This window comes from Dasypus novemcinctus, chromosome 12, assembly GCF_030445035.2.
Source record: "Dasypus novemcinctus isolate mDasNov1 chromosome 12, mDasNov1.1.hap2, whole genome shotgun sequence".
NCBI lineage: Eukaryota > Metazoa > Chordata > Mammalia > Cingulata > Dasypodidae > Dasypus > Dasypus novemcinctus.
The window spans coordinates 104231446-104254609 of record NC_080684.1 but is presented as its reverse complement, the minus strand read 5'-3'; the positions used below and the strand labels follow the sequence as shown (position 1 = coordinate 104254609).

The 23164-nt window shown below is 49.5% G+C and overlaps 1 protein-coding gene across 2 annotated transcripts in view; it reads left to right on the top strand.

The window, feature by feature from the left end:
• EFCAB6 (EF-hand calcium binding domain 6) overlaps positions 1-23164 on the top strand; it is a 294900-nt gene that overhangs the window by 238550 nt on the left and 33186 nt on the right. For both annotated transcript variants that reach the window (XM_071219103.1, XM_023588220.2), the window contains 2 exons: positions 3172-3367; positions 5581-5772. In XM_071219103.1, coding sequence (XP_071075204.1) covers positions 3172-3367; positions 5581-5772 — 388 coding nt within the window. The remainder of the gene's footprint in view (positions 1-3171; positions 3368-5580; positions 5773-23164) is intronic.

Below are 23164 nucleotides of genomic sequence, written 5' to 3'. Positions count from 1 at the left end.
AGGGGGAAGGGAACTGTTGCAATAGGAAGAATTCTCTGATCATGGGATCTGCAAGCTTCTCGAAGGTCAGGCAGAAAAAGGCTTTTCTTTTTTAGGGAGACATAAACAGGAATAGAAGGAACTGGGCATGGGAGAGTGAGATGAGAAGGCAGTGTGATCAGACAGTTGGAAAAAGAAAGTTCTTTCCTTGTGGTCAAATTCTCAGGTGGGGTGGTAAAGAGGGGCTCTTCCACATTCTGGTGCTGACTCAGGCATAGGGTGAGTCAAAGTTTGGGGCCTGGGGAAAGGAGACAAGCTTAACTAAAGATTGGTCATATAAAGTTAGCAGGTGTTTTGTCCAGATGGATCAGTGGGTACAAAAAGTTCAGCTCGCCATTTTTGAGGCAAAGAATTTCGGAATTTGGAAGGTCTGGCCTTATCACAGGTAAACCAGAGTGGAAGCCATGAGTTTTATCAGATTCCTCTGGGAAAGGGAGGAACACAAAAGGTGGGGTGGTTTCTGTAGCATGCTGTTCTCTAGGAGCACAGAGCTTGGATAAAGTTCTCTGTTGCTAACCTTCATGTTTCTTCAGCCTTCCCACCCCTCTTTCTGTTCTTTCAAGGTTTTCTCCTAGCGCTCTCCATCCCAGAGCCTGCCCTCATTCTCCTCTCCTGTTAGGGTTTGCTGCCCGAGAGCTTCCTGGCTTCCCCCACTAGCACTGCTCGCCTGGGTTGGAGCCCTTGTTTTCTTGATCCCACATCTTACTGCTTTGTTTTTTTTTTTAAGGTTTATTTATTTGTTTCTCCCCCCTCCCTCCATTGTCTGCTCTCTGTGTCCATTTGCTGTGTGTTCTTTTGTGTCTGCTTGTGCTCTCATTAGGCTGCCCCAGGAACCGATCCTGGGACCTTCCAGAATGGGAGAGAGGTGATCATTCTCTTGCGCCACCTCAGCAGACTGATCTGCTGCATCTCTTATTATCTCTCCTCTGTGTCTCTTTTTGTTGTGTCGTCTTGCTGCACCAGCTCTTGGCATGGAGCAGCACTCCTGTGTGGGCCAGCACTTCTGCGCGGGGCAGCACTCCTTACATGGAGCAGCACTCTGCGTGGGCCAGCTCACCTTCACCAGGAGGCCCTGGGCATCAAGGCCTGGACCTCCTATATTGTAGACTGGAGCCCAATTGCTTGAGCCACATCCCCTTCCCATCTTATCACTTCTTGATTTGCAGTCGTATTTTGCAGGAGTACTTTCTGAAGTAGTTTGTAAGAAAAGATGGGTGCAAAGTAAATTTTCTGAGCTCTTGTTTGTCTGAAAAATGATTTATTCTCCCTTATACAGGTTGCTGGCTTGACTGAATGGAAAATCCTAGGGAGAAAATTATATTCCCTTAAAATTGTAAAGACATCTCTCCACTGGGTTTGAGCTCTGAGAAGGCCAACGATTGTGTTATATATGCATGTGTGTATATGTGTTTGTGGAGAGAGAGAGAGACAAAGGCAGGGCCATTTCATCTTCAAATGCCTATATATTCTCTTCTCCATTAAACAAGCTCTCCTCTCACTAAATTTATTTCCAGCCAAACAAGAATTCATGCACATTCAATGAATAAATCATGGGGAAATAGCACTAGATAAATAATTAACTAAATGATTGTAAGAGAGTCTTGTTAAAACATAGTTAGGCTTGATACTTTTAGTGACAACAAAAGGACTGTGGAATTTCTGTAGTCCACCTTTCAATGGGGGTGATCAACTTTTTTACAAATTGAAACCTTAATAAAGATCCATTGCTCAGTTGCTTGTTTCTTCTCAAAGACCTCTTGATGATAAACATCTCTGTTATTTGTAATTATGTGTAGATTATTCTTTTCTAGATCCAAAATAGACTTTTCTCAATAATACTGAAGAGATTAGCATATGCATTTGATTTTATTACTAAATTTTAATACCAAGTTGGCAATTTATCCTGCTGATGAAATAGTGTTGATTATCCTTTTCCGCCATGTCTCCAGCACATTAGCCAACTCGAGCTGGGATGTGCGAGGCTGCTCTGCAGCTGTGGACTGGAAAAGCAAGGCTCTTGGCTCGTTTTCTTTAGAAGCAGATATCTGAGTCACTGGAAACTTCTCCATCCGGCTTACCGACTTCAAGCTGTTCTGCTTTGACACTTCCATTCAGTGCTGCTGAAAGGAAGGTCAGGCGTTAAAGTCTCAGGAATCCCAGAGAGAATTCAAGGTCCGGAGATGTGAACTTCAGCCACAAACTTTATTCTGAATTATTGTACATGTTTAATAAGTATGTTCTATGCTCTCATGGAACTTTTAAATTTTGTCACACAATATATATTCTTTTAGAATTTAAAGGGTTTTTTTTTTTTCTGTCAGAGTCCAGGGAAAGAAGGAATTTCGATCTCTATATGGATGTCCTTTGTTGAGTTACATACTCCAATGGAGTTTTTATTTGAGAAAATACTATGTAGGTTTTGTGAAACTACTTTTGACTGTTTTTGGTGTGACAACTTTGCACCATTCTTTTTAAAGAATTTACCATGTATTTCACTCACTTCCTATGATCCTTTTCACTGTCTTGGACACACCCACCCCCCTTCCTTTCAAATTCCACTGTCCTTTCTTGAGTCCAGACCCGCATTAGTGAAGGCCTTGATGGGCACAGGGGCTTCCTGCCCAGGCTCCTTGCTGCCCCCCACCACCAACACACACCCCCTGCCCGCCTTCCACCCAGACCTTCTTTCATACCTTGATGCCACTGCCAGATTTATTTTCCCATACCACTGTGCAGATGTCACCTCCCTGCTGCAGCACTCTCATCCGCCCCAGGTGTAGGCCGAGAGCCATTAGCCAGGCCTCCCCCTACTGCCTTCTGCTCCTGAAAGCCATGAGCCCCTTGTCCAGCCCTCCAGCCCCTCATCTTCAGAGCAAGGCAGACAGCGACTCCTCCAGCCACCAGTGACCTCCGCATATGTCCCTTGCCTTGTTGCCTGACTTTGCAGTACTCCTGTGTGCCTGTCTAACGCAATAGCTAATCTATATGTCTACACCTGTGGGGCAGGGAAGTGTCTTAACTGTATTCACAGCCTCCACACTGCTCTGTATGCAGCAACTGCTTGTTGAATGAATAAGCGATCATGTTTTTTTACTGATAGAGTCTTTTCTTTCTTCTGGGGCATGGCCCAAGTTGGGGAATCAGCTGGCATGATAATCACGTCAATTACCCTGACTTCTTGAAAGCAGTGAATGACAGCAAGCCACTAAAACCTCAGCCAAGTGACAAAGAAGAGAGCCAGCCAATCAATTTTGCAACAATAAATTCAGAGGAGGTTGTCAAGAAGATTCAGGAGGTTGTTGCTTCCTCTCATCCGGCTTTGTTAAAGGTATGACAGGCCGAAAAGCCCTTTTATTATGAAAACCAAGATTCTGTATTCATCTTGACTCATGACAAACGTCTCCAAACCCCTCCCCCCGCCCAGACACACCCCTCCCCCACTTTCCTCCATTCTCCTTGAGGCATCTGAACCTGGAGGAGTTAGCCCAGCCTAGAGCATTTGTTTGAACCAGTGCGTGTCCACTTTTGCTCTATGAAAAGCCACCGTGACGCCACCCGTGGTGTGTTCTCTAGTGCAGAAGTGCTCAGTGTTTATCAAGGGCCGGGTCTGGGGTTTAGGGAAGCGGTGCAGGCAGAGGACCAAGGGCAGAGACCCCCAGGGGAGGGCGGCTGGGGGCACCCATGAGGTCCAGTGTGGCTCATCGCGCCACAGCCAATCATTGCTGAGCTGAAATCTGGGCCCAGCGTAGCCGGCTCTTCCCATTTTTCATGAGAAGCTCTGAAGTCTCCTGATTTTTAAAGGTCAAATATTTCAAAATTTTCAAAAACACTGTGCAGGTCAAACAAATCCATTTGCAGGATGCCTTTCCCCCTGGGAACCTGAAGTGGCAGCGCTGAACAACTATCAGGATGCTTCTCAAACTTTGGAAGGAACCACAGTTCTCACTTTGGACAGACTCTCCTTAGGCCATGAGGAACTGCTGGAAGTTTTAAGCATGAGAGTAAGATTCTCTGGCCCTGAGTTGGAAGATGTTTTGGAGAAAGAGAGGGCCAGCGGGGCTGCGTGATGACAGCTATGGATCGCCGTCAGGGAGGACAGAGCTTGTTTCCTCACCACATGTAGAGGTTTATAGCCGTGTCCACCGCCCTGGGGGGTGGCAGACTGAGTTCACAGAGACGCAGCCCTGACCTGCGAACGCGCAGGCCCTGAGGCTGGAGGGGGCTGGCCCCAAGAAGGTCTCCGAGGCCTGCTGGCCTGGCACAGAGGCCCTTAGCACTGCGCCATGGGGCCATCCGGTGCCTTGTCATTCGAAACGCACAGCTGCCTGTGTTCACCTGTGCCCACTCTCCTGAACGTGTGCTGAGGTCCGCTATGTGCCAGGTACCTGGCAAGGAACCTTCTCAAGACCCTTAGTAAAGCTTGAGCAACCCCTTAAGTCATTCAGTCCATCTTTTTTAGAACAAAGCAGCTGAAGCTCTGAGAGGTCTAGGGTTTATGGTGGGCTACAGACCAATTCCTGACGGCACGGCCAGGGTTTTTCCCATTGTTCACAGCTTCCTTGTACTACAACAGGCTAAATAAGAAATTCGAAAGCTGTATAATATTTTAAGGTTAATTTGGTTATACATATATCACCAACCCCATGGGGCCCATGGGGTGTACCTGTAAGAGAATTAACCCCAAGGGAATCTGGCTTGAGGTTTGCAAGTGCATTACATTTTTACTTAAAAAAAAAAAAAAAAAAAGGATATTAACCTACCACTTGATACAGATTTGCTAGTGCAATAAAAATGAATGATTTTGTTTCGACAGATGGAAAAAAATGTGCTTTCTTATTATAGCACATTTTTGCACTTTTTCCGTTTGACTGCTATTGCGGGGTTGGCGCTGTCTGGCTGTTCCCGCCCCCGCCCAGGCCCCGCCCAGCACAGGCCTGGGGCAGCAGGGGTCTCCCAGGAACGTGAAGCTGCTTGGGATTTGGTCCAGGAGTGGCCAAGGCAGCCAAGGTGTAAAAGCCTCGGGGTCAGTGGGCTCTCCCCACCTGTCTTCCCTGTCACTCGGGAAGTCAGCCTCCGGCCTCGAGGCGCCCTCGAGGTGGGTCACTCCTGAGTCAAGCTTGAGCTGCCACCTCTTACAAGTCATTGTAAGTGCATAAAGTGCATAAAGGAGGCAGAATTGAATGGTCAAGAGGCTTGGGGCAGGTGCATCACCCTTGGAGGCGCTCCTCTGTCAATGGGGCCTGGGAGCAGGTGTGAGATGTGCATCACCTGAGAGCTCGAAGGCTTAGGGCAGGAATCTCCTCACTGCTCCTGCTCACGTCCCAAAGGGAGAGAATGAGGCTGAGTTCCCAGAGTGGAAGCTCTGTGCTTGCCGGCACACCTTCCGTGTCCTGCTCCTTCGATACTTGTATACTCGTGGAGTAATGTAGATTTTACAGAGCACACTCATACACTTTATCTCATTTGCATTCTGTGGAAATGATACTTACGAAAAAATATTTTTGAAATAGTCACTGACGGTGCCATCTGCAATTTTTTTAGGTATTTTCTGCATTGGATAAAGAGGACACTGGGTTTATAAAGGCTACGGAATTTGGACAAGTTCTTAAGGATTTCTGTTACAAATTAACAGATAACCAGTATCATTATTTTTTGAGAAAACTAAGGATTCATCTAACCCCCTATATAAATTGGAAATATTTCCTCCAGAACTTCAGCTGTTTCCTTGAGGAGGTAAGGCTGTCTATAGCACATAAGCATCTCTTTTTCGAAAATGGACTAAAATTTATTTGTGAAATGGATACTTGTCAGATAAACTGGCAATCACCTCATGTAATTAAATTGTTCTTAATGAAAAATTGGTAAAATTCTGCATAGGGTTTTAGAAGGCAAGAGTGTATCCTTTACTTCATTGGAAAACTGTTTTATTTTGATTTTAAACAAGTTTGGGGATCTTTTTTTTCTGGCTGCTCTGGAGTTCAAAAAGGTATCAGAGATGAGAAGAAGTGAGGCCCACTCTGGGCCAGGCCTGAGCCATGTGTGGGGGTGTGGACAGCAGAATGCCTGGGCTAGAGGTGAATGCGGAGGAAGTGGGCTCTCACAGGTGCATGTTCAGCAGAGGGGAAGGACGGCCCCCAACGCAGTCAGGGAGGGCTTCCTGGAGGAGCGTGGTGGCTGACCACAGGGCTCTGGTTCCTTCCCAGGACAGTCTCTGTGACTGCACAGCTTACTTATTCTTAGCTCATTCCTAGATCTCTAAATGCAAATGAGCAGCAGCAGCATCAACAGTTACAATCTAGTTTCCCCAGCACCTATTTCTCAGCTCACCGTTCTGTGCAGGGCACTGTGCTGACCGAGGACACCTGGTGCCCTGGGCTCTGCTTTCACAGAGGGTGGATAAAACTGTGCTCGTGGAAAATCCAAACAACACAACGACTACATCACAACACACTTTTACTAGAATATAGTGAATTCTTCCCTGCTAGTTGGACACTTGGATCATTTCCAATCGCATGCTCTATAGCTATGTAATGCTATAATAAACACTCAACCTCATAAATCTTTGATTGTTTACATGGGACAGATTCTTAGAAATGAAATTACTGGAGCCAGTGGCATGAACGATTTTAAGGTTTTGAGGTTAAACTTGATCATTACTTCAGCAGACACGATCATGCCTTCTGTGGGTCAGGCACTGTTCTTAGTCCTTCATATAGTTTAACTCACTTCATGCTTCAGATACCTTTATGAAGTGGGGGCTGTTATTACCCCCGCATTACAGAGGCGCACACTGAGGCCCAAAGAAGTTAAGTAACTGCCCACAGTCACAGCTGGTGAGTGGGAACCAGGAAGTCTGGCTCCCTGTTCTGCGCCCCTTCTCACTGGGCTGCGCCGTCTCGCCTGGGGACCATGACGTTTTTCATCTTGCCATTTTGACTATTATCCCTAAACAAAATATACTACTGTACGGCATGTTTTAAGACTTCATATAAATGATGTTCTGCAATTTTTTCTTACTCAGTATTATGCATTTAATATTTAGTCAGGCTAAAATCCTGCCGTTTCTTCATTTGCTTAAGCTGCTGTAAAATGAGTGTCAAATGGACAGGCTACACTGAATGCACATACCACTGTTCAGTTACCATCCTCCTGGTAATGCCCTCTTAGGTTGCCTTCAGTTTGCAGTGAGCCCTCTGCACATGTCCCTCTGTGCACAAGGTCAAGGGCTACTCGGCACGGAATTGCTGGGTCAGAGGGCCGACGCATGTCCAGCTTCCCCTGTGCCGCCAGCTCGCTCTCCAGAGTGCTTGTGCCACTGCACCCTCCCCTAGAAGTGCGTGCAGGTTCCTGTGTGCCTGTCCCTGCCGACCCTTGATATTATCAGGCGTTTTAACATCTGCTAGTCTGACTGTGAGTGACGGTGAACCCTTCTGTATGTTATCGGCCACTCATTCAGGTTTTGTCACCTGCGAAGTACCGAAAGCATTTCAGTTCTATGTTGGTGATGTGAGTTTCAAATATCTTTTCCTGCTCTGTGACTTGCCTCTTCACTTTGCTTACAGTGACCCTCAGTATTTTTAATGATTATAATTTTTCCAGTTTTAAAACAAATACATATTCTTTACGGAAACTCTTGAAAATACTGGAAAGTATACAAAAGAAAAGAGCACTTGAAGCCCCCCGGGGACGGTGCGGGCAGGTCCCCTGCATGCATCGGCGCATTTGGTCGATTCCCCGTGAGAAGAGTGGCGGGTCTCTTTCCACAGGGGACGCCGGTGGGGACTGCCAGGCCTCCCCCACCAGCAGGGGCGGCCAGGCGGGCTCAGCTTCAAGTGCCCTTTCCCTGTGGCACACCACCACGGAGGTATTTTCTTGTGTTTTTATAATGTACTTTTTACACAGTGGGGATAACACTGCAAATATAACTGTCCTTGCTTCTTATCACTTAACATTAAATTGGGCCATGCCATTTAAAGGTCTTCCAAACAGCAGCTAACGTGTCTATTTAACATTCTATTGACTCTTATTTTTAAACACTTAGATTTTTCCTAGCTCTTCCCACTGCCATTCATTCTGCACTAAACACTTCATATGTAAAACTGTATCCACGTTTTTTATTCTTTCCTTAAGAGAGAGTCCAAGAAATTAAATGGCTGGGGTTGAAGGGTAGGAAACTTTTATTGATCTTGAAAGCAGCCCCTTAGACTTTGTATTTTTTAAATAATTTTTCTATTGAGTTGAATCGTGTGAAATCATTTTTAAAGTCAGAAATGATGGAATATTGACAATTTCACATGGTTTAGGCTAATTTATAGAAGTCATATGTGCCCATTTAATTTGGAATGCGCTGAACATTTTGAAAGAGATCATTAAAATCTCCCCTAGGGATGCCTAATGTTAATACTGTATTTATTTCTAACCCTTTTTTTCCTACCCAAATATTGTTTGGGGTAGGGCCAAGAGCAGACTGTATATGCTGTTGAATTTGGGGGTGGATGAAGATTTTCTGGACATTAACAGGTCTCTCTTTTTTTTTTCCCCCCAGTATCAGGGCCAGGGATTGAACCCGGGGCCTTGTATGTGGGAAGCTGGTGCTCCGCCACTGAGCTCCACCAGCTCCCCTGAGTTGTTTTTCCGTTTGTTTGTTGTTTATGTTTTGTTGTTAAGAGGTACAGGGGGTCGAATCGGGACCTTGTGTGTGGGAGGCAGACGCTCAACCACTTGAGCTACATCTGCTCCCAACAGGTCTCTTAAAAAAAAAAATTATTATTTGTATAGAAGTACTGTATGCCCTTAGAAATAAAATTGAATCATTGCAGAGATCACCTGACACACCTCTCTTCACCCCCACGCCCTGCTCCCCAGAGGCAATCACTTTATTTTTTCTCCATATCTCTTGGGCTGTATCCCTTCTCATCTCTGAGTAACATGCCTATCCCTCCATTTCTTAAATCATCTATTCTCGGCATTTTTTCTGACTTGCTGATGTGATAAATGAAGATTCGCCTCTCTTATCCAGCTTCCGCAGCTTCTCCTCTGGAGTTCCCCTCACCTAGTAGGAACCCATGGCTGTTGCCCCAGTTAGTAATTTTTCTCTGAGGCGCAGCTCCTTTCATGTGTGGATTTGCTCAGGCTTTCATCCGCACTTGTTAGCACAGCATGGAGGTGCTGGCTTTAGCAGTCAACCAAGCCCTTCCGTCCTTGCGTCCTGGTTTTCATTCTAGTGAGAGGAGTGGATGAGAAATGAGCCAGCAGATCATGTGTCGCTTTCAAGTAGGTGCGGGAGGAAAACGTGGAGCAGGAGGGGGTGGAGAGGGAGGGCCTCTCTCCCAGCAGAGGCCGGGCCGAGGTGCGGGGGTGGCCCGGGTCGGGGGGGGGGGGGGGGGGGGGGAGTCACAGGACACAGCCCTTTGGTTGGAGGAGCAGAGAGCAGCAGCAGTGGCTGCGGCGGGCAGCGCAGGACAGGGTGTCTGAGACGCAGCCAGGGACAGTGGGGGAGAGCGGCACTTGGGGCCCACTTGGGCTTTGACTCTGAGTGACACGGAGAGGCAAGGAGGACTTGGGGCAGGCTGTGACGGGGGTGGTGGACAGGCTGTGACACGACGCGGCTCGCATTGAAGGAGGAGAGGCCGCAGCCGGGGCCGGTGAGAGGAGGCCGAGCTGGCGGCCCAGCAGAGCAACTGCGGAGCAGCGTGGCGGCTCCTGTGCGCCCGGAGAGGGTGAGTGTCAAGAAGGGCTCCCAGCTCCGAAGCTGCCGGCCTTGGATGGGGGTGAGCGTGGGAGGAGAAGGGGCCAGGAGGCCCCACGACGGGCCCCCTCCCCTTGTTGGCCCTTAGGTGGTTTCCAGCTGCCCACTTCCTAATGATGACTGCTGACCCTTACCGAGCACTTAGCAATGTGCATCCCAGACTGCCGGCAGGCCTTGTCCGCCTGTGGCCCCGCTGAATCCTCTCTCCTGCTCTGTGTCCGAGGCCCCATGCCTGAGAGGGCCCCTGAGTGGCTGTGGCACCCTTGCCTGTGAAGCCCTGTGGCCTCTCTGCTGACTGGGACGCCCCAGCTGAGGGTGCTGGCATTTCTAAAGCTTCCAGGATCACCAAATTGCTTCCGCCTCCATCAGTCCTTCCTGATTTCCTTCTCAGGGCGTTGTCTTCGCTCTTAAGACGCTTCGCTGAACATTGTTGTGAAAAAGCTTTGGGATTAATGGCAACATGAGCGATGCGTGGTGGGCGGGAGGGGACTGCCCTGCGCGCCCGCCTCTGCGCTGGCGCCCGCTCTTCTCAGCTGCTGTGCTGTAAATGCTCTTTGATGAAGTTCTGTCAACCCCCTAAGTTGGCCTAGGGCAGGGGTTCTTCACCTGTCTTGTTCCACAGACCCCTTTGCCAGGCAGGTGAAAACCACAGACCCCTTAGTAAATCCACCCTCTACTGTGTATTATTTAATAAATATATCCCACCTACACCAACACATCCCAAGAATGTTTTTCTGAATTTCAATTCAAGTTCCAGGCCCCTTTGTTAAGAACTTCTTGCCTAGAGGCACTTGGGAAGACCCTGCCATAAAGCAAATACCTGATCGAGACAAAAACAACACAAGTGTAAACATTTACCAGGAGGACAGGTGAAAGGACAGCCAGGTGTGTGTGTGGGGGGGCCCGCGACAAGGCAATCACAGCTGTTCAGGTCAGCTCCCTAAATGGTTTTTAGGTCCTAATTCTCTGCCAGTAGGGGTGGGGATGGGAGGTGGTGGCGGGGACACTGTGTGCTCAGCTGCAGAGTTGTGGTCATTTTCCCTGAGAAAAGGAGCATGGCTGGCGACTTCTGAAGTGGGAAACAGTTAGCTCCCTGGAACAGCAGGAATGGTCAGGAGGCTGCTGGGAAAACCCGAGGCTCTGGGCACCATGAAAACTTCTAAAGCTTCATCCTGGGTTCTCTTACTAGAAGGAAGAAGTAACAAAAAGTAGGAATAGTTAATGCTTCATCCTCAAGCTCATTAAATATGATACCAATCGTCCTTTTCCTCCAGGGGATGCACAGGAGGCAGGCAATTAAAAGGAGATTACCAAAATGTAATTAAGACAGTCTGCACCTCTCCTCGCAAAAGAAGTTCTCCGTGAATAATCTCTAGCCAAACTGAATCCATTATTGAGAAAGGAAAAACTGGAATTAGTTAAGACATTTTTAAGGCCTCGAGTCGATTGAAAGCACAGAGAGTAAAGATGACAGCTTTACACCTCCTCACAATCCATTTCTTACCTTGGGAACACCTCTAAATCTGTCCTCAAGAACTTTTATTGATCTTGTTTCATATGCCTGTCACACATGACATGCGAAAATCACCTGAGCTCTTGGGCATAGACGCCGCATGTTCAGCTCCCTGGGATGGGGCTCTGCCTTACCGCCCTTGCCTCCTCCTTGCTCCTCCCGCTGCTTGTGCAGCACCAATAAAGTCATGGCATGTGGGTCAGGGCAGCGGGCCAGGGCGGGTGCGCCGGGGCCCGCCCCCAGCGCGGTTTCAGCCTGCGCAGGTGGGCCAAAAGTCTAACCCCGTCGGGGCGCTGGCCCACCTTTGCTCACTGGAGCTTGAAAATCAGGCTCAGAGGCCTGTGCTGATTGGAAGGTGGAGGCACCCAGTCTTCTCAGGTGGGATTAAGGGCTTGGGCCCACCCCACAGGGCTCCATCTCCTAGTGACCCAAGATGAGAAGCACGAAGCTGTGTGGCAGAGAAGAGGACGAGGAGCTCCAGCTGAAATGCTTCCCAGGGACTCGCTTAGGCAGCACGGCCGGAAAGGCAGCACGAGCACCTTTTTTTTTTTTTTAATATTTATTTTATTTATTTCTCTCCATCCCCATCCCCCAGTTGTCTGTTCTCTGTGTCCATTTGCTATGTGTTCTTCTTTTGCACATGGGCCAGCTGCACACAGGTCAGGGAAGCCCGGGGTTTGAACCGCGGACCTCCCATGTGGTAGACAGACGCCCTATCCACTGGGCTAAGTCCACTTCCCACAAGCGCCTTTTGTATACTTTTCCCACCAACTGGATAAAAACTCATCTGAATTTCTGTCCTCGGCAATTATCTTTCTCACCTCTGAAAAAAACACTTTACAGTCAAAATGCTATGTGCAGAATACAGAGTATCACCTTGTTTTTAGAGGAAAATCATTCCCATTTAACATTTCTAAGTCTTAAAGTGCAATTTCAGTATCTTCTGTGAATATAAAAACATCGCTCAGAGCACAAATAGAATTTTTAAAGACATAGTAGAAACCCATATAGAATCTTTCTACTTTATTACCATGGAAATAATGGAATTTTTTAACAAAACACATCCTTATTGAATGCAGAGTAATTCTTTTGTTGCATTCTAGCAAGCAGAGAGCCAATGAGATCTTACTTTGTTTTTATAATATATAATCTTTTACCGTTATTCAGTTATATGTAAAATAACTTGAAGGTGTTTTCTTTGTCCGAGAGAATTTAAGATTGTTGTTTTCAGCTGAAGAAGAGACCATAAAGCTCATCAAAATGTTGGTAATCTTTTATGAACAGCATATTTATATTAGTTGCCAACTATGTTGCTTTGATATCTTTGTTTTTATTGTTAATATCTTGGTGTCCATGTATTTTTAATGAATGTGATTAAAAAAGGAGGAAATTTCTTTTCAGGAAAGGGCTCTAAGATTCTTTGACATAAATTAGGTAAATTATTAAGATATATCATTACTGTTATTTACTCTTGCTCTTGATGGCAAGAAAGGCTAAGTCCTCTTGTTATCATTTCAGGGATTTTTAATGTTTCCCTAAACCTCACTCACGTTCCACTTACCAACTACCTGTTGTCCCGTGGACTGTTGAGGGTGTGGCAGGTTGTGAGAGGTCACGTAGGCTGGCTTAGACACTTGGGGTGGCCTTGGGTGTCAGGCTGGGGTGGAGTGAGGGGAGGGGAGCCTCCTGGGTCTCTTGTGTCTAAACTAAAGTCAAAGGAGTCCCAGCGACCACAGCCTTGAATATTGGTGGCAGTCCACCCGGCAGGGCCTACAGGCATCCTGAAGCTGCCCTGGTGGCACGTCCCCTCCTGGGGCGGTTGGGTTTGGTGAGCTGGCTGCCCTGTTGACGGAGAGCTCCGGCACCGTGGTCCAGGCAGGCGGCCGCTTCCTCTGAGCTCAGCACCTGCACTGGCCCTGGCACCGGCCCAGGATTTGCAAAAATGTAGATAGCCTATTTAAAGCCAGCCTGAGTGACAGCAGCAACCAAGTGAAATTAGCGGGCCTGCGAAAGTTATGTGACTATCATTTAGCGCAGTGCATAAATATTCTTTTCAGGTTCAAAGATATTCCCGAATCCAAGTGGTTTTATGGGGAAACTCCAGCTCCTCCACCCATGTACCTGCCCACCCCCTGCTTGATTTGGATCCTATTGGGAGGAGTACAGCCCCCCAAACCCCTGTTCACACTGGTGTGACTGATCAGTCTCTAAAGTGAGCCTCTCGGCCACACCAGGCTTCCTTCCACTGAGCCCAGGTGGGAGATCATGTGCCCCCCCCCCCATCCTTTCGAGACCCGCTTCCAAATGCAGCTGATTCAGGCAGAAGAGGACATAATCCAGTTGGTGAGACTTGGAAGAAAGCATATCCCAGCTGAATTTCTGGTAAAGCCGTTGATTTTAATTGGCATGATTGGATTTTCTGAAATGCAGGCGTGCTGTTTTCCTGGTGGGTCTTAGTCACCTCTGGCCCCAGCTCCGTGCAGCGCCAGCAGAGGCCCAGCCCGGCTCCGTGAGCTGCTCCGAGGAAATCACTGCCACTCCGCAGGTGTCCCACCTGTAGCTGTGGGTCGTACCAGCACTGAGCATGCTCACACTAGCCTTCCCTCCATCTTCCTTGAAGCCTGGCCTTGGGGGGATGCTGTGTGTATGTTCAAAATAAATGGACCGTGGCACAGCCAGTCCAGGCAGGTCCTCCAGTCATTTGATCCCTACAGAGCCACAATGGTCTAATTTGCTGGACAGCTTTTGGATCAGTTTAGCCCCACTTTTGAGCTGCACCAGTGATTCTGCCAGGTTTAGCATGACCAGTTTGTTTTATATCAGGAAGCCAGAAGCCAAACCAAGAATTCATTGTCACAGATAAATCTTGCAGAGAAAATCCAAAATCCAGGTGACACCAGTATCTTGATGGTCATCATATACTCATGTGGCTAACTTGCAGTGCAGTTATTTACGTTCTGGCTCAGGTGCCCCATTAGATGGGAAGAATCTTAACTCATCAAACATAGGTGAGATGTGTGTGGGGCACTGGGCCCCCCTGGGTTACAAGCTGGGAGGACAGGTACACCCATGCCCACTTGTGCTGGGGGGTGATGAGCACCCCACTAGAAAGGGCTTTGGCCACTCATGAGCCAACCAGAAAGTTCCATCCCTTGGCTTTTTTCAGGCTGAATTAGAATGGTCCTTGGTGAGAGGTTAAAGAGGAAGGAGCAAGTCAGCTCCTGGTGATTGCATCTGCCCAGTGACTGTCATCTTTGTCACTCACTCGCAGACCTTGTCTTTGAAATCATGGCTGATCTGCGTTGTACATTTGCTGTGAGCCTGGGAAGTTCTTCATGATAATTAACCCATCTGGTCCTCACAGCAGCCCCTCAAGGCGTGGGTTCTATCGTCGTCATCCCCGATTTACAGATGAGGGAACTGAGGACAGAGAGAGGGCAAGGCACCCATTCGCGGTCACGCCGCCAGAAGAGGCAGGGCTGGGGTTAGAATTTAGCCGGCTCCGGAGCCCACACTCAGCTTCCCACCCGAGCAGTGACAACAGTCTGTGTCCACCCCATAGGTTTGTTGTGCAGAGAAAGCGGATTAACACGGAAAGAGCTTTGCTAGGTACCCAACGTAGCAAACACCCAATGTTTGCTTTCGTCTTATTTTCTTATTCTCTCCTACTTCAATGAGTGCATGTTTAATGTTTGGTAATGATGTGATTACATGGGGTACAATTTATTTGGGTGGAAGAATTTATTTTAATAGTTTCATAAATGACTTCCGCCTTGAGTGTATGGAATCATTAAAGGGTCAAAGGGGCGGCTTAAAATGTTTCCCTTTTATGTCTCTGCATTTTATGGCAATTTCATGCTGCAGAAGAATGTGTGAATTGGGGTGGTTGCAAAGCTCTCGGGATGAGTCACAAAGGTCTTTGTGAATGGGGGGCCAGCTGTGGGACCGAGGGGAGCACCGAGTGAGTGTGGCATGGGGGGCGGGTAGTTGTGTGCGGTGGGCACCAGAAGGGCAGAACAGGTTTTCTGGGGAGCTTGCGGGAGTCTGTGAGGAGGAGCAGGAGGTGGGTACTGGGAGACGGGGCTCCCCAGCTGGGGCTCAGCACTGCTGCCTTTGGAAGAAGCACCGCCTGGGGGAAGGATCCGGGGTGGAGGTGATGGGGACAGGGCCCAGGGCTGGGGCGAGGATCTGCCTCCTCCTTGCTTGCCTCGGGAGTATCAAAGCGTCAGCTTCTCCAGGACTGGGGCTTGGGCCCTCCTTCCCTGCTCTCTCCCCAGAGCCTGGACAGTGCGCATAGGAGGTCCTCCATCCAGATCTCGTCTTTGTGGAGTGCTTCCCTCGGGTCCACCGGGTAGGCAGCTGGAATCAGGCTGCAATCAAGAGCCTGAGCTTGGGCAGGGGCCACCTGGGTCCCATGGCCAGCTTGTGGGGGAAGCCTGGGGCCCTGGGCAAGCCCTGGCCTCTGGGCCTCGGGGCCTCAGGGCAGTTATGAGGATTGGGGAAAGCTTCTCTAAGGCCCTGGCCCAGCCCCTCACAAGAAGGTCCACCAGGAGTGCATGGTGGTGGTGAATTGAATTGAAGCTGAACTTGATGCCTGGCCTTTCCAAAGGAAGTTTTGTGCTCTTCATATTTGCCCAGAAAGAATCCTTGTGCAGTGAGAGACCCCAAGTTGAGACGAGGCAGCAGTCTGGCCCTGTAGAACTGCAGCTGTGCTTCCTTCTGGAAGCACTGGGCTCCCTATGCCCACTCAGCACCCTTCTGGGCGTGCCCTCTGGATGGGCGCCTGCCCTCAGGTGTGTAGGCACAGTTCCCCACATTGCAAATGTCGGATTCTCAACCATCAATAGACTTGCAGGCAATACACTTGCACACAGAGCTTCCACTTTTTCATCTGGATTTTAAAATATTTTATCTTTTTTTTTTTTTTGACAGGCAGTTTTGCTGCTGTTGTTATTTTTAGCATTCATTTATTCACTGTAAATACAAATGAAGATACAGTACAATTAATTTCTTTGCTAATCAAAATATTTGATCAAATGAAGCAATTTTTCAATTCTTGCAAGTAATTATACTGTTCTTTAAAAGGAAGCGGAGGAATTCTTTACTGAGTATTTCTAATTAGGAGTTTTTGCTACCTGCTGTGTTTTTATTCTGCAACAAGCTTCAGGACTTCTTTTTCCTTCCTGTAAAGGATTATGAAAAAAACTTTTTAATTGTCTCCCTAAGTATTCAGAACAAAACTTAGTATATGAATCATGCAGCATGATGAGATAATTATAACCTTCGTAACAGTGAAATTAATATACAGGCATGTTTCTAATCCAGTGGCTGGAATGGACCTTGCTAAACCACTTTCTCTAACCTGTTGCTTGCAAGCAGGGGCCTGCCATCCTGGACACCCATGACACAATGACCTATGTGTCCCCTGTCAAGGAGTGTTGATGATCAAAAAGTTTTCCGTGTTGAACACCTGCTTCTTTTCCCAGTATCCTGAGCTCATTCCTGTTCTGTCTTACTAACCAGAAATTCAGAACTGCGTCTAGTAGCTGTACGTAGCAAACAGCCTCAAGCACAGGGCACACAGGGCACACAACAATAAGCATCCACTCAGCTTTTGCCTGCTGGGGGTGGCTCAGCCGGGACATCTCTGCTCCACATGTCTTTCAACCTCCTCTCCTGGGACCAGAGTCCCGGCCAGGGAATGCCCCCCCACCTCCCCCCACCCCCGCCCAGGTGACGGTGGAGGCGCAAGAGGGCTTGCCCAGCCCCCAAGTGCTCGTTAATACTTCGGTCACGCCATGCTCGCTAAACATTTCAGGCCAAAGCAGGGCATGTGGCTGGGTCCAAAGTCATGGGGTTGGGAAATGCACTCTCTTTAGTGGAGGCACTCCAGGTCCGGTGGCAGAGGATATGCGCACAGGAGGGCTAAAGAGATGGCCTTGACTGCAGTGTACCACCAGGAGACAGGTATGCCGCCCTCCATCTCCACCTCGCTGGTATTTTCACAGTCCAGCCCACCCCCGTTCTATTATGTTCACCGTGCTCTGTTGTCTAGAGGAGTTGTTTAGGATGCATTTTGGTGGAAAGCTGAGTTTTATAAGCCAGCTATTTACTTATTGACTTGACGTTGTTTGCTGTCAACATTAGAAGGCTCTTTCCTGGAGCTACCCCCTTAAAAGAGCTGTTGAAACAAGGGTCTAATAAAACTGTGACTGCGAGCCAACAAAAGGTCGGGCTCAGCCAATGCCTAGGAGCGCGTGGGCGCCTGGGGGCCTGGCTGCCGCCCTCGCTCAGCTCTCACTGCAGCTACTGCCACCTTCCCCTGGGGTTGAGTGAGCATGCTTCTGGCCCAGAGCTCCCTGCCACCTCAGGGACACTGGTTAGCCTGTCTTTGCATCCCAGGCACAGGTAAGCCCAGAACCTTCCTGACCTGGAGTTTTATTTCCTGGAATGACGGTGCAGGGCAGTTCTCTCCAATGGATGTGGTTAGCCCCACTTTACAGATGGAGAATTAAGGCCAGAGAAGCAAAGGGGCTTGCCTGAGGCCACCAGCTAGAAGTCAGCAGATCAGGGGTCTAGCCCCAGACCCTCCTGACACCCCTGCCGCCCCAGGAGCCCGCGGCCGGCGAGGCAGCTGGTGCCCCCCCAACCCATCAAGAGACATCGTTCTGTGGGAACTCACCGGCAGCTGGTGCCTGCTCAGGCTCTGGGGGTGCATGACCGAATCCCAGACATGGCTTCTGCCTCTTGGGCAGGGCCTGGACCACCAATAGTAATGTGCGCCGGATGCCTGCTGCCTTCTCATCGTTTGTGGATGCAAGCAGTACTAACCAGGAGCCAGAGCTAGCTGTCCCCTCCCTGAGGCCATCATACCAGGAATGATAACCCCCACTGGCAGGGCAAGGACAGCAGCCCGAGTGCCCCCAAATCCCCGGGCAGCCCTCGAGATCGGTTCTGTTTTCTCCCCACTTCGCTGGTGAGGAGGGGAGGCACAGAGAGCTTATGTACCTGCCCACGGTCACCAGAAGTGGCGGAGCTCGGCTGGCTCCTCCGCCCTGAGCGGTCACCGCAGGCTGTGCTCTCCCTCCAAACCCAAGCCCGCGGCATCTGCCTGACTCATACCCCGGCCGTGCCGGGCCTGCCGGCCTGCCGCCTCTTCTCCCCCAGCCAGTGGGAGCTCAGGGCTGCTGCTGTGCCAGCAGCGAGCGCGCTGCAGGAGACCCTTCCTCAGACTGGAGGACAAGGAAAGGGGCAGCAGGCTGAGGCCGGAGAGCAGCAGAGATGGGGCGGGGCAGAGGGTGGGTCCAATCAATTCTGCAGAGGCCGGTGCTCACCTGCCTAGGACTCCCCACACAGGCTGCCTCCCTTTGACTCCCCACCTGGGGGTGGCCTTTGGGGTGACTGACGTAATGGCATGGCTTAGAACAACGGGTTTACACTATAAAGCTGTGACTTGCTATTCGCTACAGGAGGTTTGTAACTGAGAAGCACTCGGTAAAAATGAGAGGCTGCTGGTAGGTCTTTGGTGACTATACGCTTCACAGGTTGGCTGTCGTTTCTTTCCTTTTATTCCAATACCATGGTGTTATACGCAAATACAGCGGAGGTCTGCAGGGGACTGGGACTTCTCTTTTTGGCAGTGGTGGTCTGGATTTCTCTGCAACATCTAGAGAGGACAGTTGTTTGCTAAACAAGGTCCCACGAGTACTCTTAGACAAATGAGAGAAAATTCCTTCAAAACATAAATCATTCTCTAAACTGATCTGACCGATAGTACATACAATTCTCCACCCCTGCCCCCCCCTTTTTTTTTACATTTTAAAACTTGGCGTCATGCTCACCGCTGGGAGAGGAGCCCTGCTGGGGGCAGGCAGTGCGGGCCCCGTTGTCCTCCTGCAGGCGGCGGCCTGGCCAGGGCCAGCGCCTGCCTCATTCTTTTCTGCCTGTCGCAGCTCTAATTCCTATCCCGAGGGTGCTTTTTAGGTAAAGTGTGGTTAATATCCGAGAGTGTCATTTGCATCTGAAGATAGTGGTGTCTTTTCTGATTAGAAGACACATTGCTTCTAGTTACAGAAGAAGCATGCCTTTCCCCACTCATAGCCAATGATCGCGTGGGCAGTGTCAGGGAGGCAGACGCGCCAGACCAAGAGCCGTCTGCTCCTCCCGGGCATCTCCCGGCGCTCGGCGTGGGGCTGGCGGCGGCCAAGGGGCTTCCCTGGAAGGTGACACAAGGACCAAAATACCGGCACCTACCAGGTCTCCAACCAAGTGCGCCTTTTGAAAGGCCTGGCGCGGCTCCAGGGCAGCAGGTCCTCTGGGCGCATGGGGTGGAGGCGGCGCGGCCGCGTCCTCCAGGGTCTGGGGACCTTCTCTCGGAGGCATGACCATGGTGGACTCTGGGGGTGCAGTTATGGGAACCTCTAGTTTTCCTTTGTGCCTTTTGTAGTTTCTCCTTTTTCTAAAGCAAACACGTAATAATTACATTTGCAAGCAAGAGCAGCAAAACACCCTCATGAAGGGAGATGTCCTGGCCACCCAGTGAACACCCATGCCCCACACCCGCTTGTGCAGAGCGGGCGTGACAGCGCCATCCCTGACGGCGCGTCTCGCTAGGCTGGTAGCAGGGTGATTCGGGAGCCAGGCAGCCTGGCCTGGAACCGAGCGCCGCTCTAGTGGGCATTTCTTGGCCTCGGTGGGCGTGTGGGTAAGGGGCTGTGTCATCCGCCCCAAGGTCTGAGTCTGCTTGCACTGCTCTTCCTTCAGCCCCGGAGCAGCACCTCCTTCAGAGCACACGGCCCTCTCTCCCCACTGCCCTCTCCTCCGCGCAGCAGAGGCGTTCCTCGGGGTTCCTTCTCCGCAGGCCCGGCGTCTAGCACGTGCCGATGAGCCGTGGGTGTTTGTTGAACGACTTAATGGCCTTTGTCGAGCGTTCCCTCCCTGGAAGTGCACTGCGTGCGCCTGTGCTACATGCCGTCTCAGGGGCTGGCCCACCCGCCTTGGGGCTCTGGGGTCTGAGGTGACACGGGTGTTACTCTTGTCCCTGTTTTATGGACGAGGCCGCACAGGTGGGAGCCGAGGACTGGGGCTCGCCTCCGGGACCGTGCAGCGCCCCCTGAGCAGCGCGCCCAGCCGGCCTCCCCACCGCTCCTCTCCCTCCCCGGCAGTGGGACGCACAGGCTTCCGCGACTCCCGACCCCCGGGGGGATCCGCACTCCCCCTCGGGAGCCCCGTCACCCACTGCCTCCACCCACGGCGACCCCTTCAGCCACACATTTTGTGTTTGTTTTTACAATTTATGAGAATAAGTGTGATTTTATTTATAATTTATAATTATGGTTACTTTTGTAGCATTTGTCTTTGGAATAGAAAAATAATTGCTCACTTTAGAGAACTCATAAAATACAAAAAAGAATAAGAAAGAAAATAAAAATTATCTCTAATCCCTCCATCCAGAGAAGGAAACCTAATCCTTGCGTTGTGCACACCACCTGAACATGTGTGTACGCATGTGTATGTGCACATGTGTGTATACATGTGTGTATGTGGATGCATTGTGCATGTGCACACTCGTGTGTGAGAACATTTTGTGGTCCTTTTCCACTTAATCCCACATCACGATACTTCACCATATGTAGCAGCCTGATATAGTTATGAATTCCAATAACAGATACTGGATTACGTTTGTGAACTGGTCTGTACCTGGGCGTGATTAAATTGTGACTGGGCTGTGATGGGGTCACGTTCACTAGGGTGCTGCGTCCCTGCCCCTTGGCGGGTGGGGACTCACAGATAACAACCATGGCAAAGGACAACGTTGGAGCTTTTGATGTTGGAGTTTTTTGATGCTGGAGTTTTGAGCTGGAACCCAGGAAGTGAACACCCAGGAGATGAACACAGAGGAATAGAGACAGCTCCTGAGACGTGGCAGAAGCCCTGGGGGGAGAGACAGAGCCGTTTGCCTGAGAGTCTACAGCTGACCTTGTGGAGAGAGCACAGCAGCTGAGCCTGGAGAGAAACGCAGGCCTGGGAAGAGAGGAACCCTGAGCCCAGAGAGAAGCAAGTCCCAGGAAGAGAGGAACCCAGGAAGCCTGAGCCTTGACAGACATCAGCAGCCGTCTTGTTCCAACATGTGGCAAAAGACTTTGGTAAGGGAAGGAACTTATGCTTTATGGCCTGGTCCCTGTAAGCTTCTACCCCAAATTAATACTCTTTATGAAAACCAACCAATTTCTGGTATTTTGCATCAGCACCCCTTTGGCTGACTAATACACCATATTATTCTTTGAAACTTCTAAACAGCTTCATTATAATCCATCTTATAGAAATACCATATTGATACCCAAGTTCTATCCTTGTAAATGATCCTGAAATGAGCATAATTCCATGAGCTCATCTTGCTGATTTCCTAATGGAGAGTCCTCTAGGGGAGGTATCAGGTCAAAGGAGAGGAACTTCTTATGGTTCCCAATGCCTCATTCCTCCTTTCCCAGCATCAATATGATCATTCAAAAATTTCCAGTTTCTTAAAAAAAGAAGTAGAATCTTGTTTTAATTTTCCTTTCTTTGCATCACGACAAGGTTGAAGCTTTTTAACAGTGGACCCAGCACCACTGCCCAGAACAAAGTACATAGACCCTGCCACTTTGTCCATTTTATTGCTTCTGTCATTTTCCAGTATATGGACATATCATTTCTTTATTCTTTCCACAAATACCAAAATCCCACGGAGGGCCAGTTTCAGTTCCATGCACTTGGGGATATGGCAGTGAACAAAAAGACTAGAACCCTTGCCTTAATGGAGTTTATATTCTGTTAGGATACAAAAGACAATAAAGAAGTAAATAGATAATCAGAGAGCAATAAGTGCAACAGAAAGGAAGCCGAGAAGGGAGAGTAAGGCATGGGGGAGGGGCAGGGGTGTTAGAAAAACCCTGAACAAAGTGAGGGAGGGAGCCCTGCAGATATGGGGCAGTGTTCTGGGGGGCGAGAACAGCAAGTACAAAGGCCCTGAGGCAGGGATGTGTTTGCTGTGTTTGAAGCACAGCAAGGGGGCCTGTGGCTTGGAGCAGGTAAGAGTCACTGAAGGGGATATCAGAGAGTCTTGGGGGGCAGGCCAGTGAGAACTACTGTGAAGCTTTGCCTGTTACTCTAGTGATATGCGAAGCCACTTGAGAGTTTTGCCTTGATCTGATATGCACCTTTAAAAGATCATCCTCAGAGGAAAATGACAGGGAGACCAAGTGGGGAAGCAGGGAGACTATTGCAATAATTGATGCAAAAGATAATGGGGCGTGAGGATGGAGGCGGTGAGGAGCCACCCACTTATGTGTATGCGTTGAAAGCACAGTCTTTGGGATCTGCGATAGTTAGGAGGTGGATGACAAGGAATCCTAAGGGACAGGGAGAACAGTTTCCATTTACTGAGATGGAGACTTTGGTGCCTCATGCTTTTTTGTTGTTGGTGGTGGTGGTGGAGGTGGTGGTGGTGGGAGTGGCAGAGCAGAGCAGGGAGTGGTGTGAGAAGCCTGGGCTTGGTCATGTTCCATCTGGGACTCCCATGGAGATGTGCAGTAGACAGCTGACCACAGACAGAAAAAGGGGATTATCAGAGAACAGGTGGTATTTAGATCACCAAGACGTGTCTCAGAAGGTCGCTCATGAACCACACGATGTTGAGCTCTCGGCCCTCAGACAGAACTCCTACCCCAAGGTTGTATACATGTCACCATTCTCTCGGTATGCCATATTAGGAGGAGAGGTGGGAAGTCCCTTTCTCCAAACTTGGAAAGCAGAGAAAAGGGGTGGTGAAGGGAGGGGGTAAGGTGAAAGAAGTTAGGGTACAGATGACTCTAAGGACAGAAACC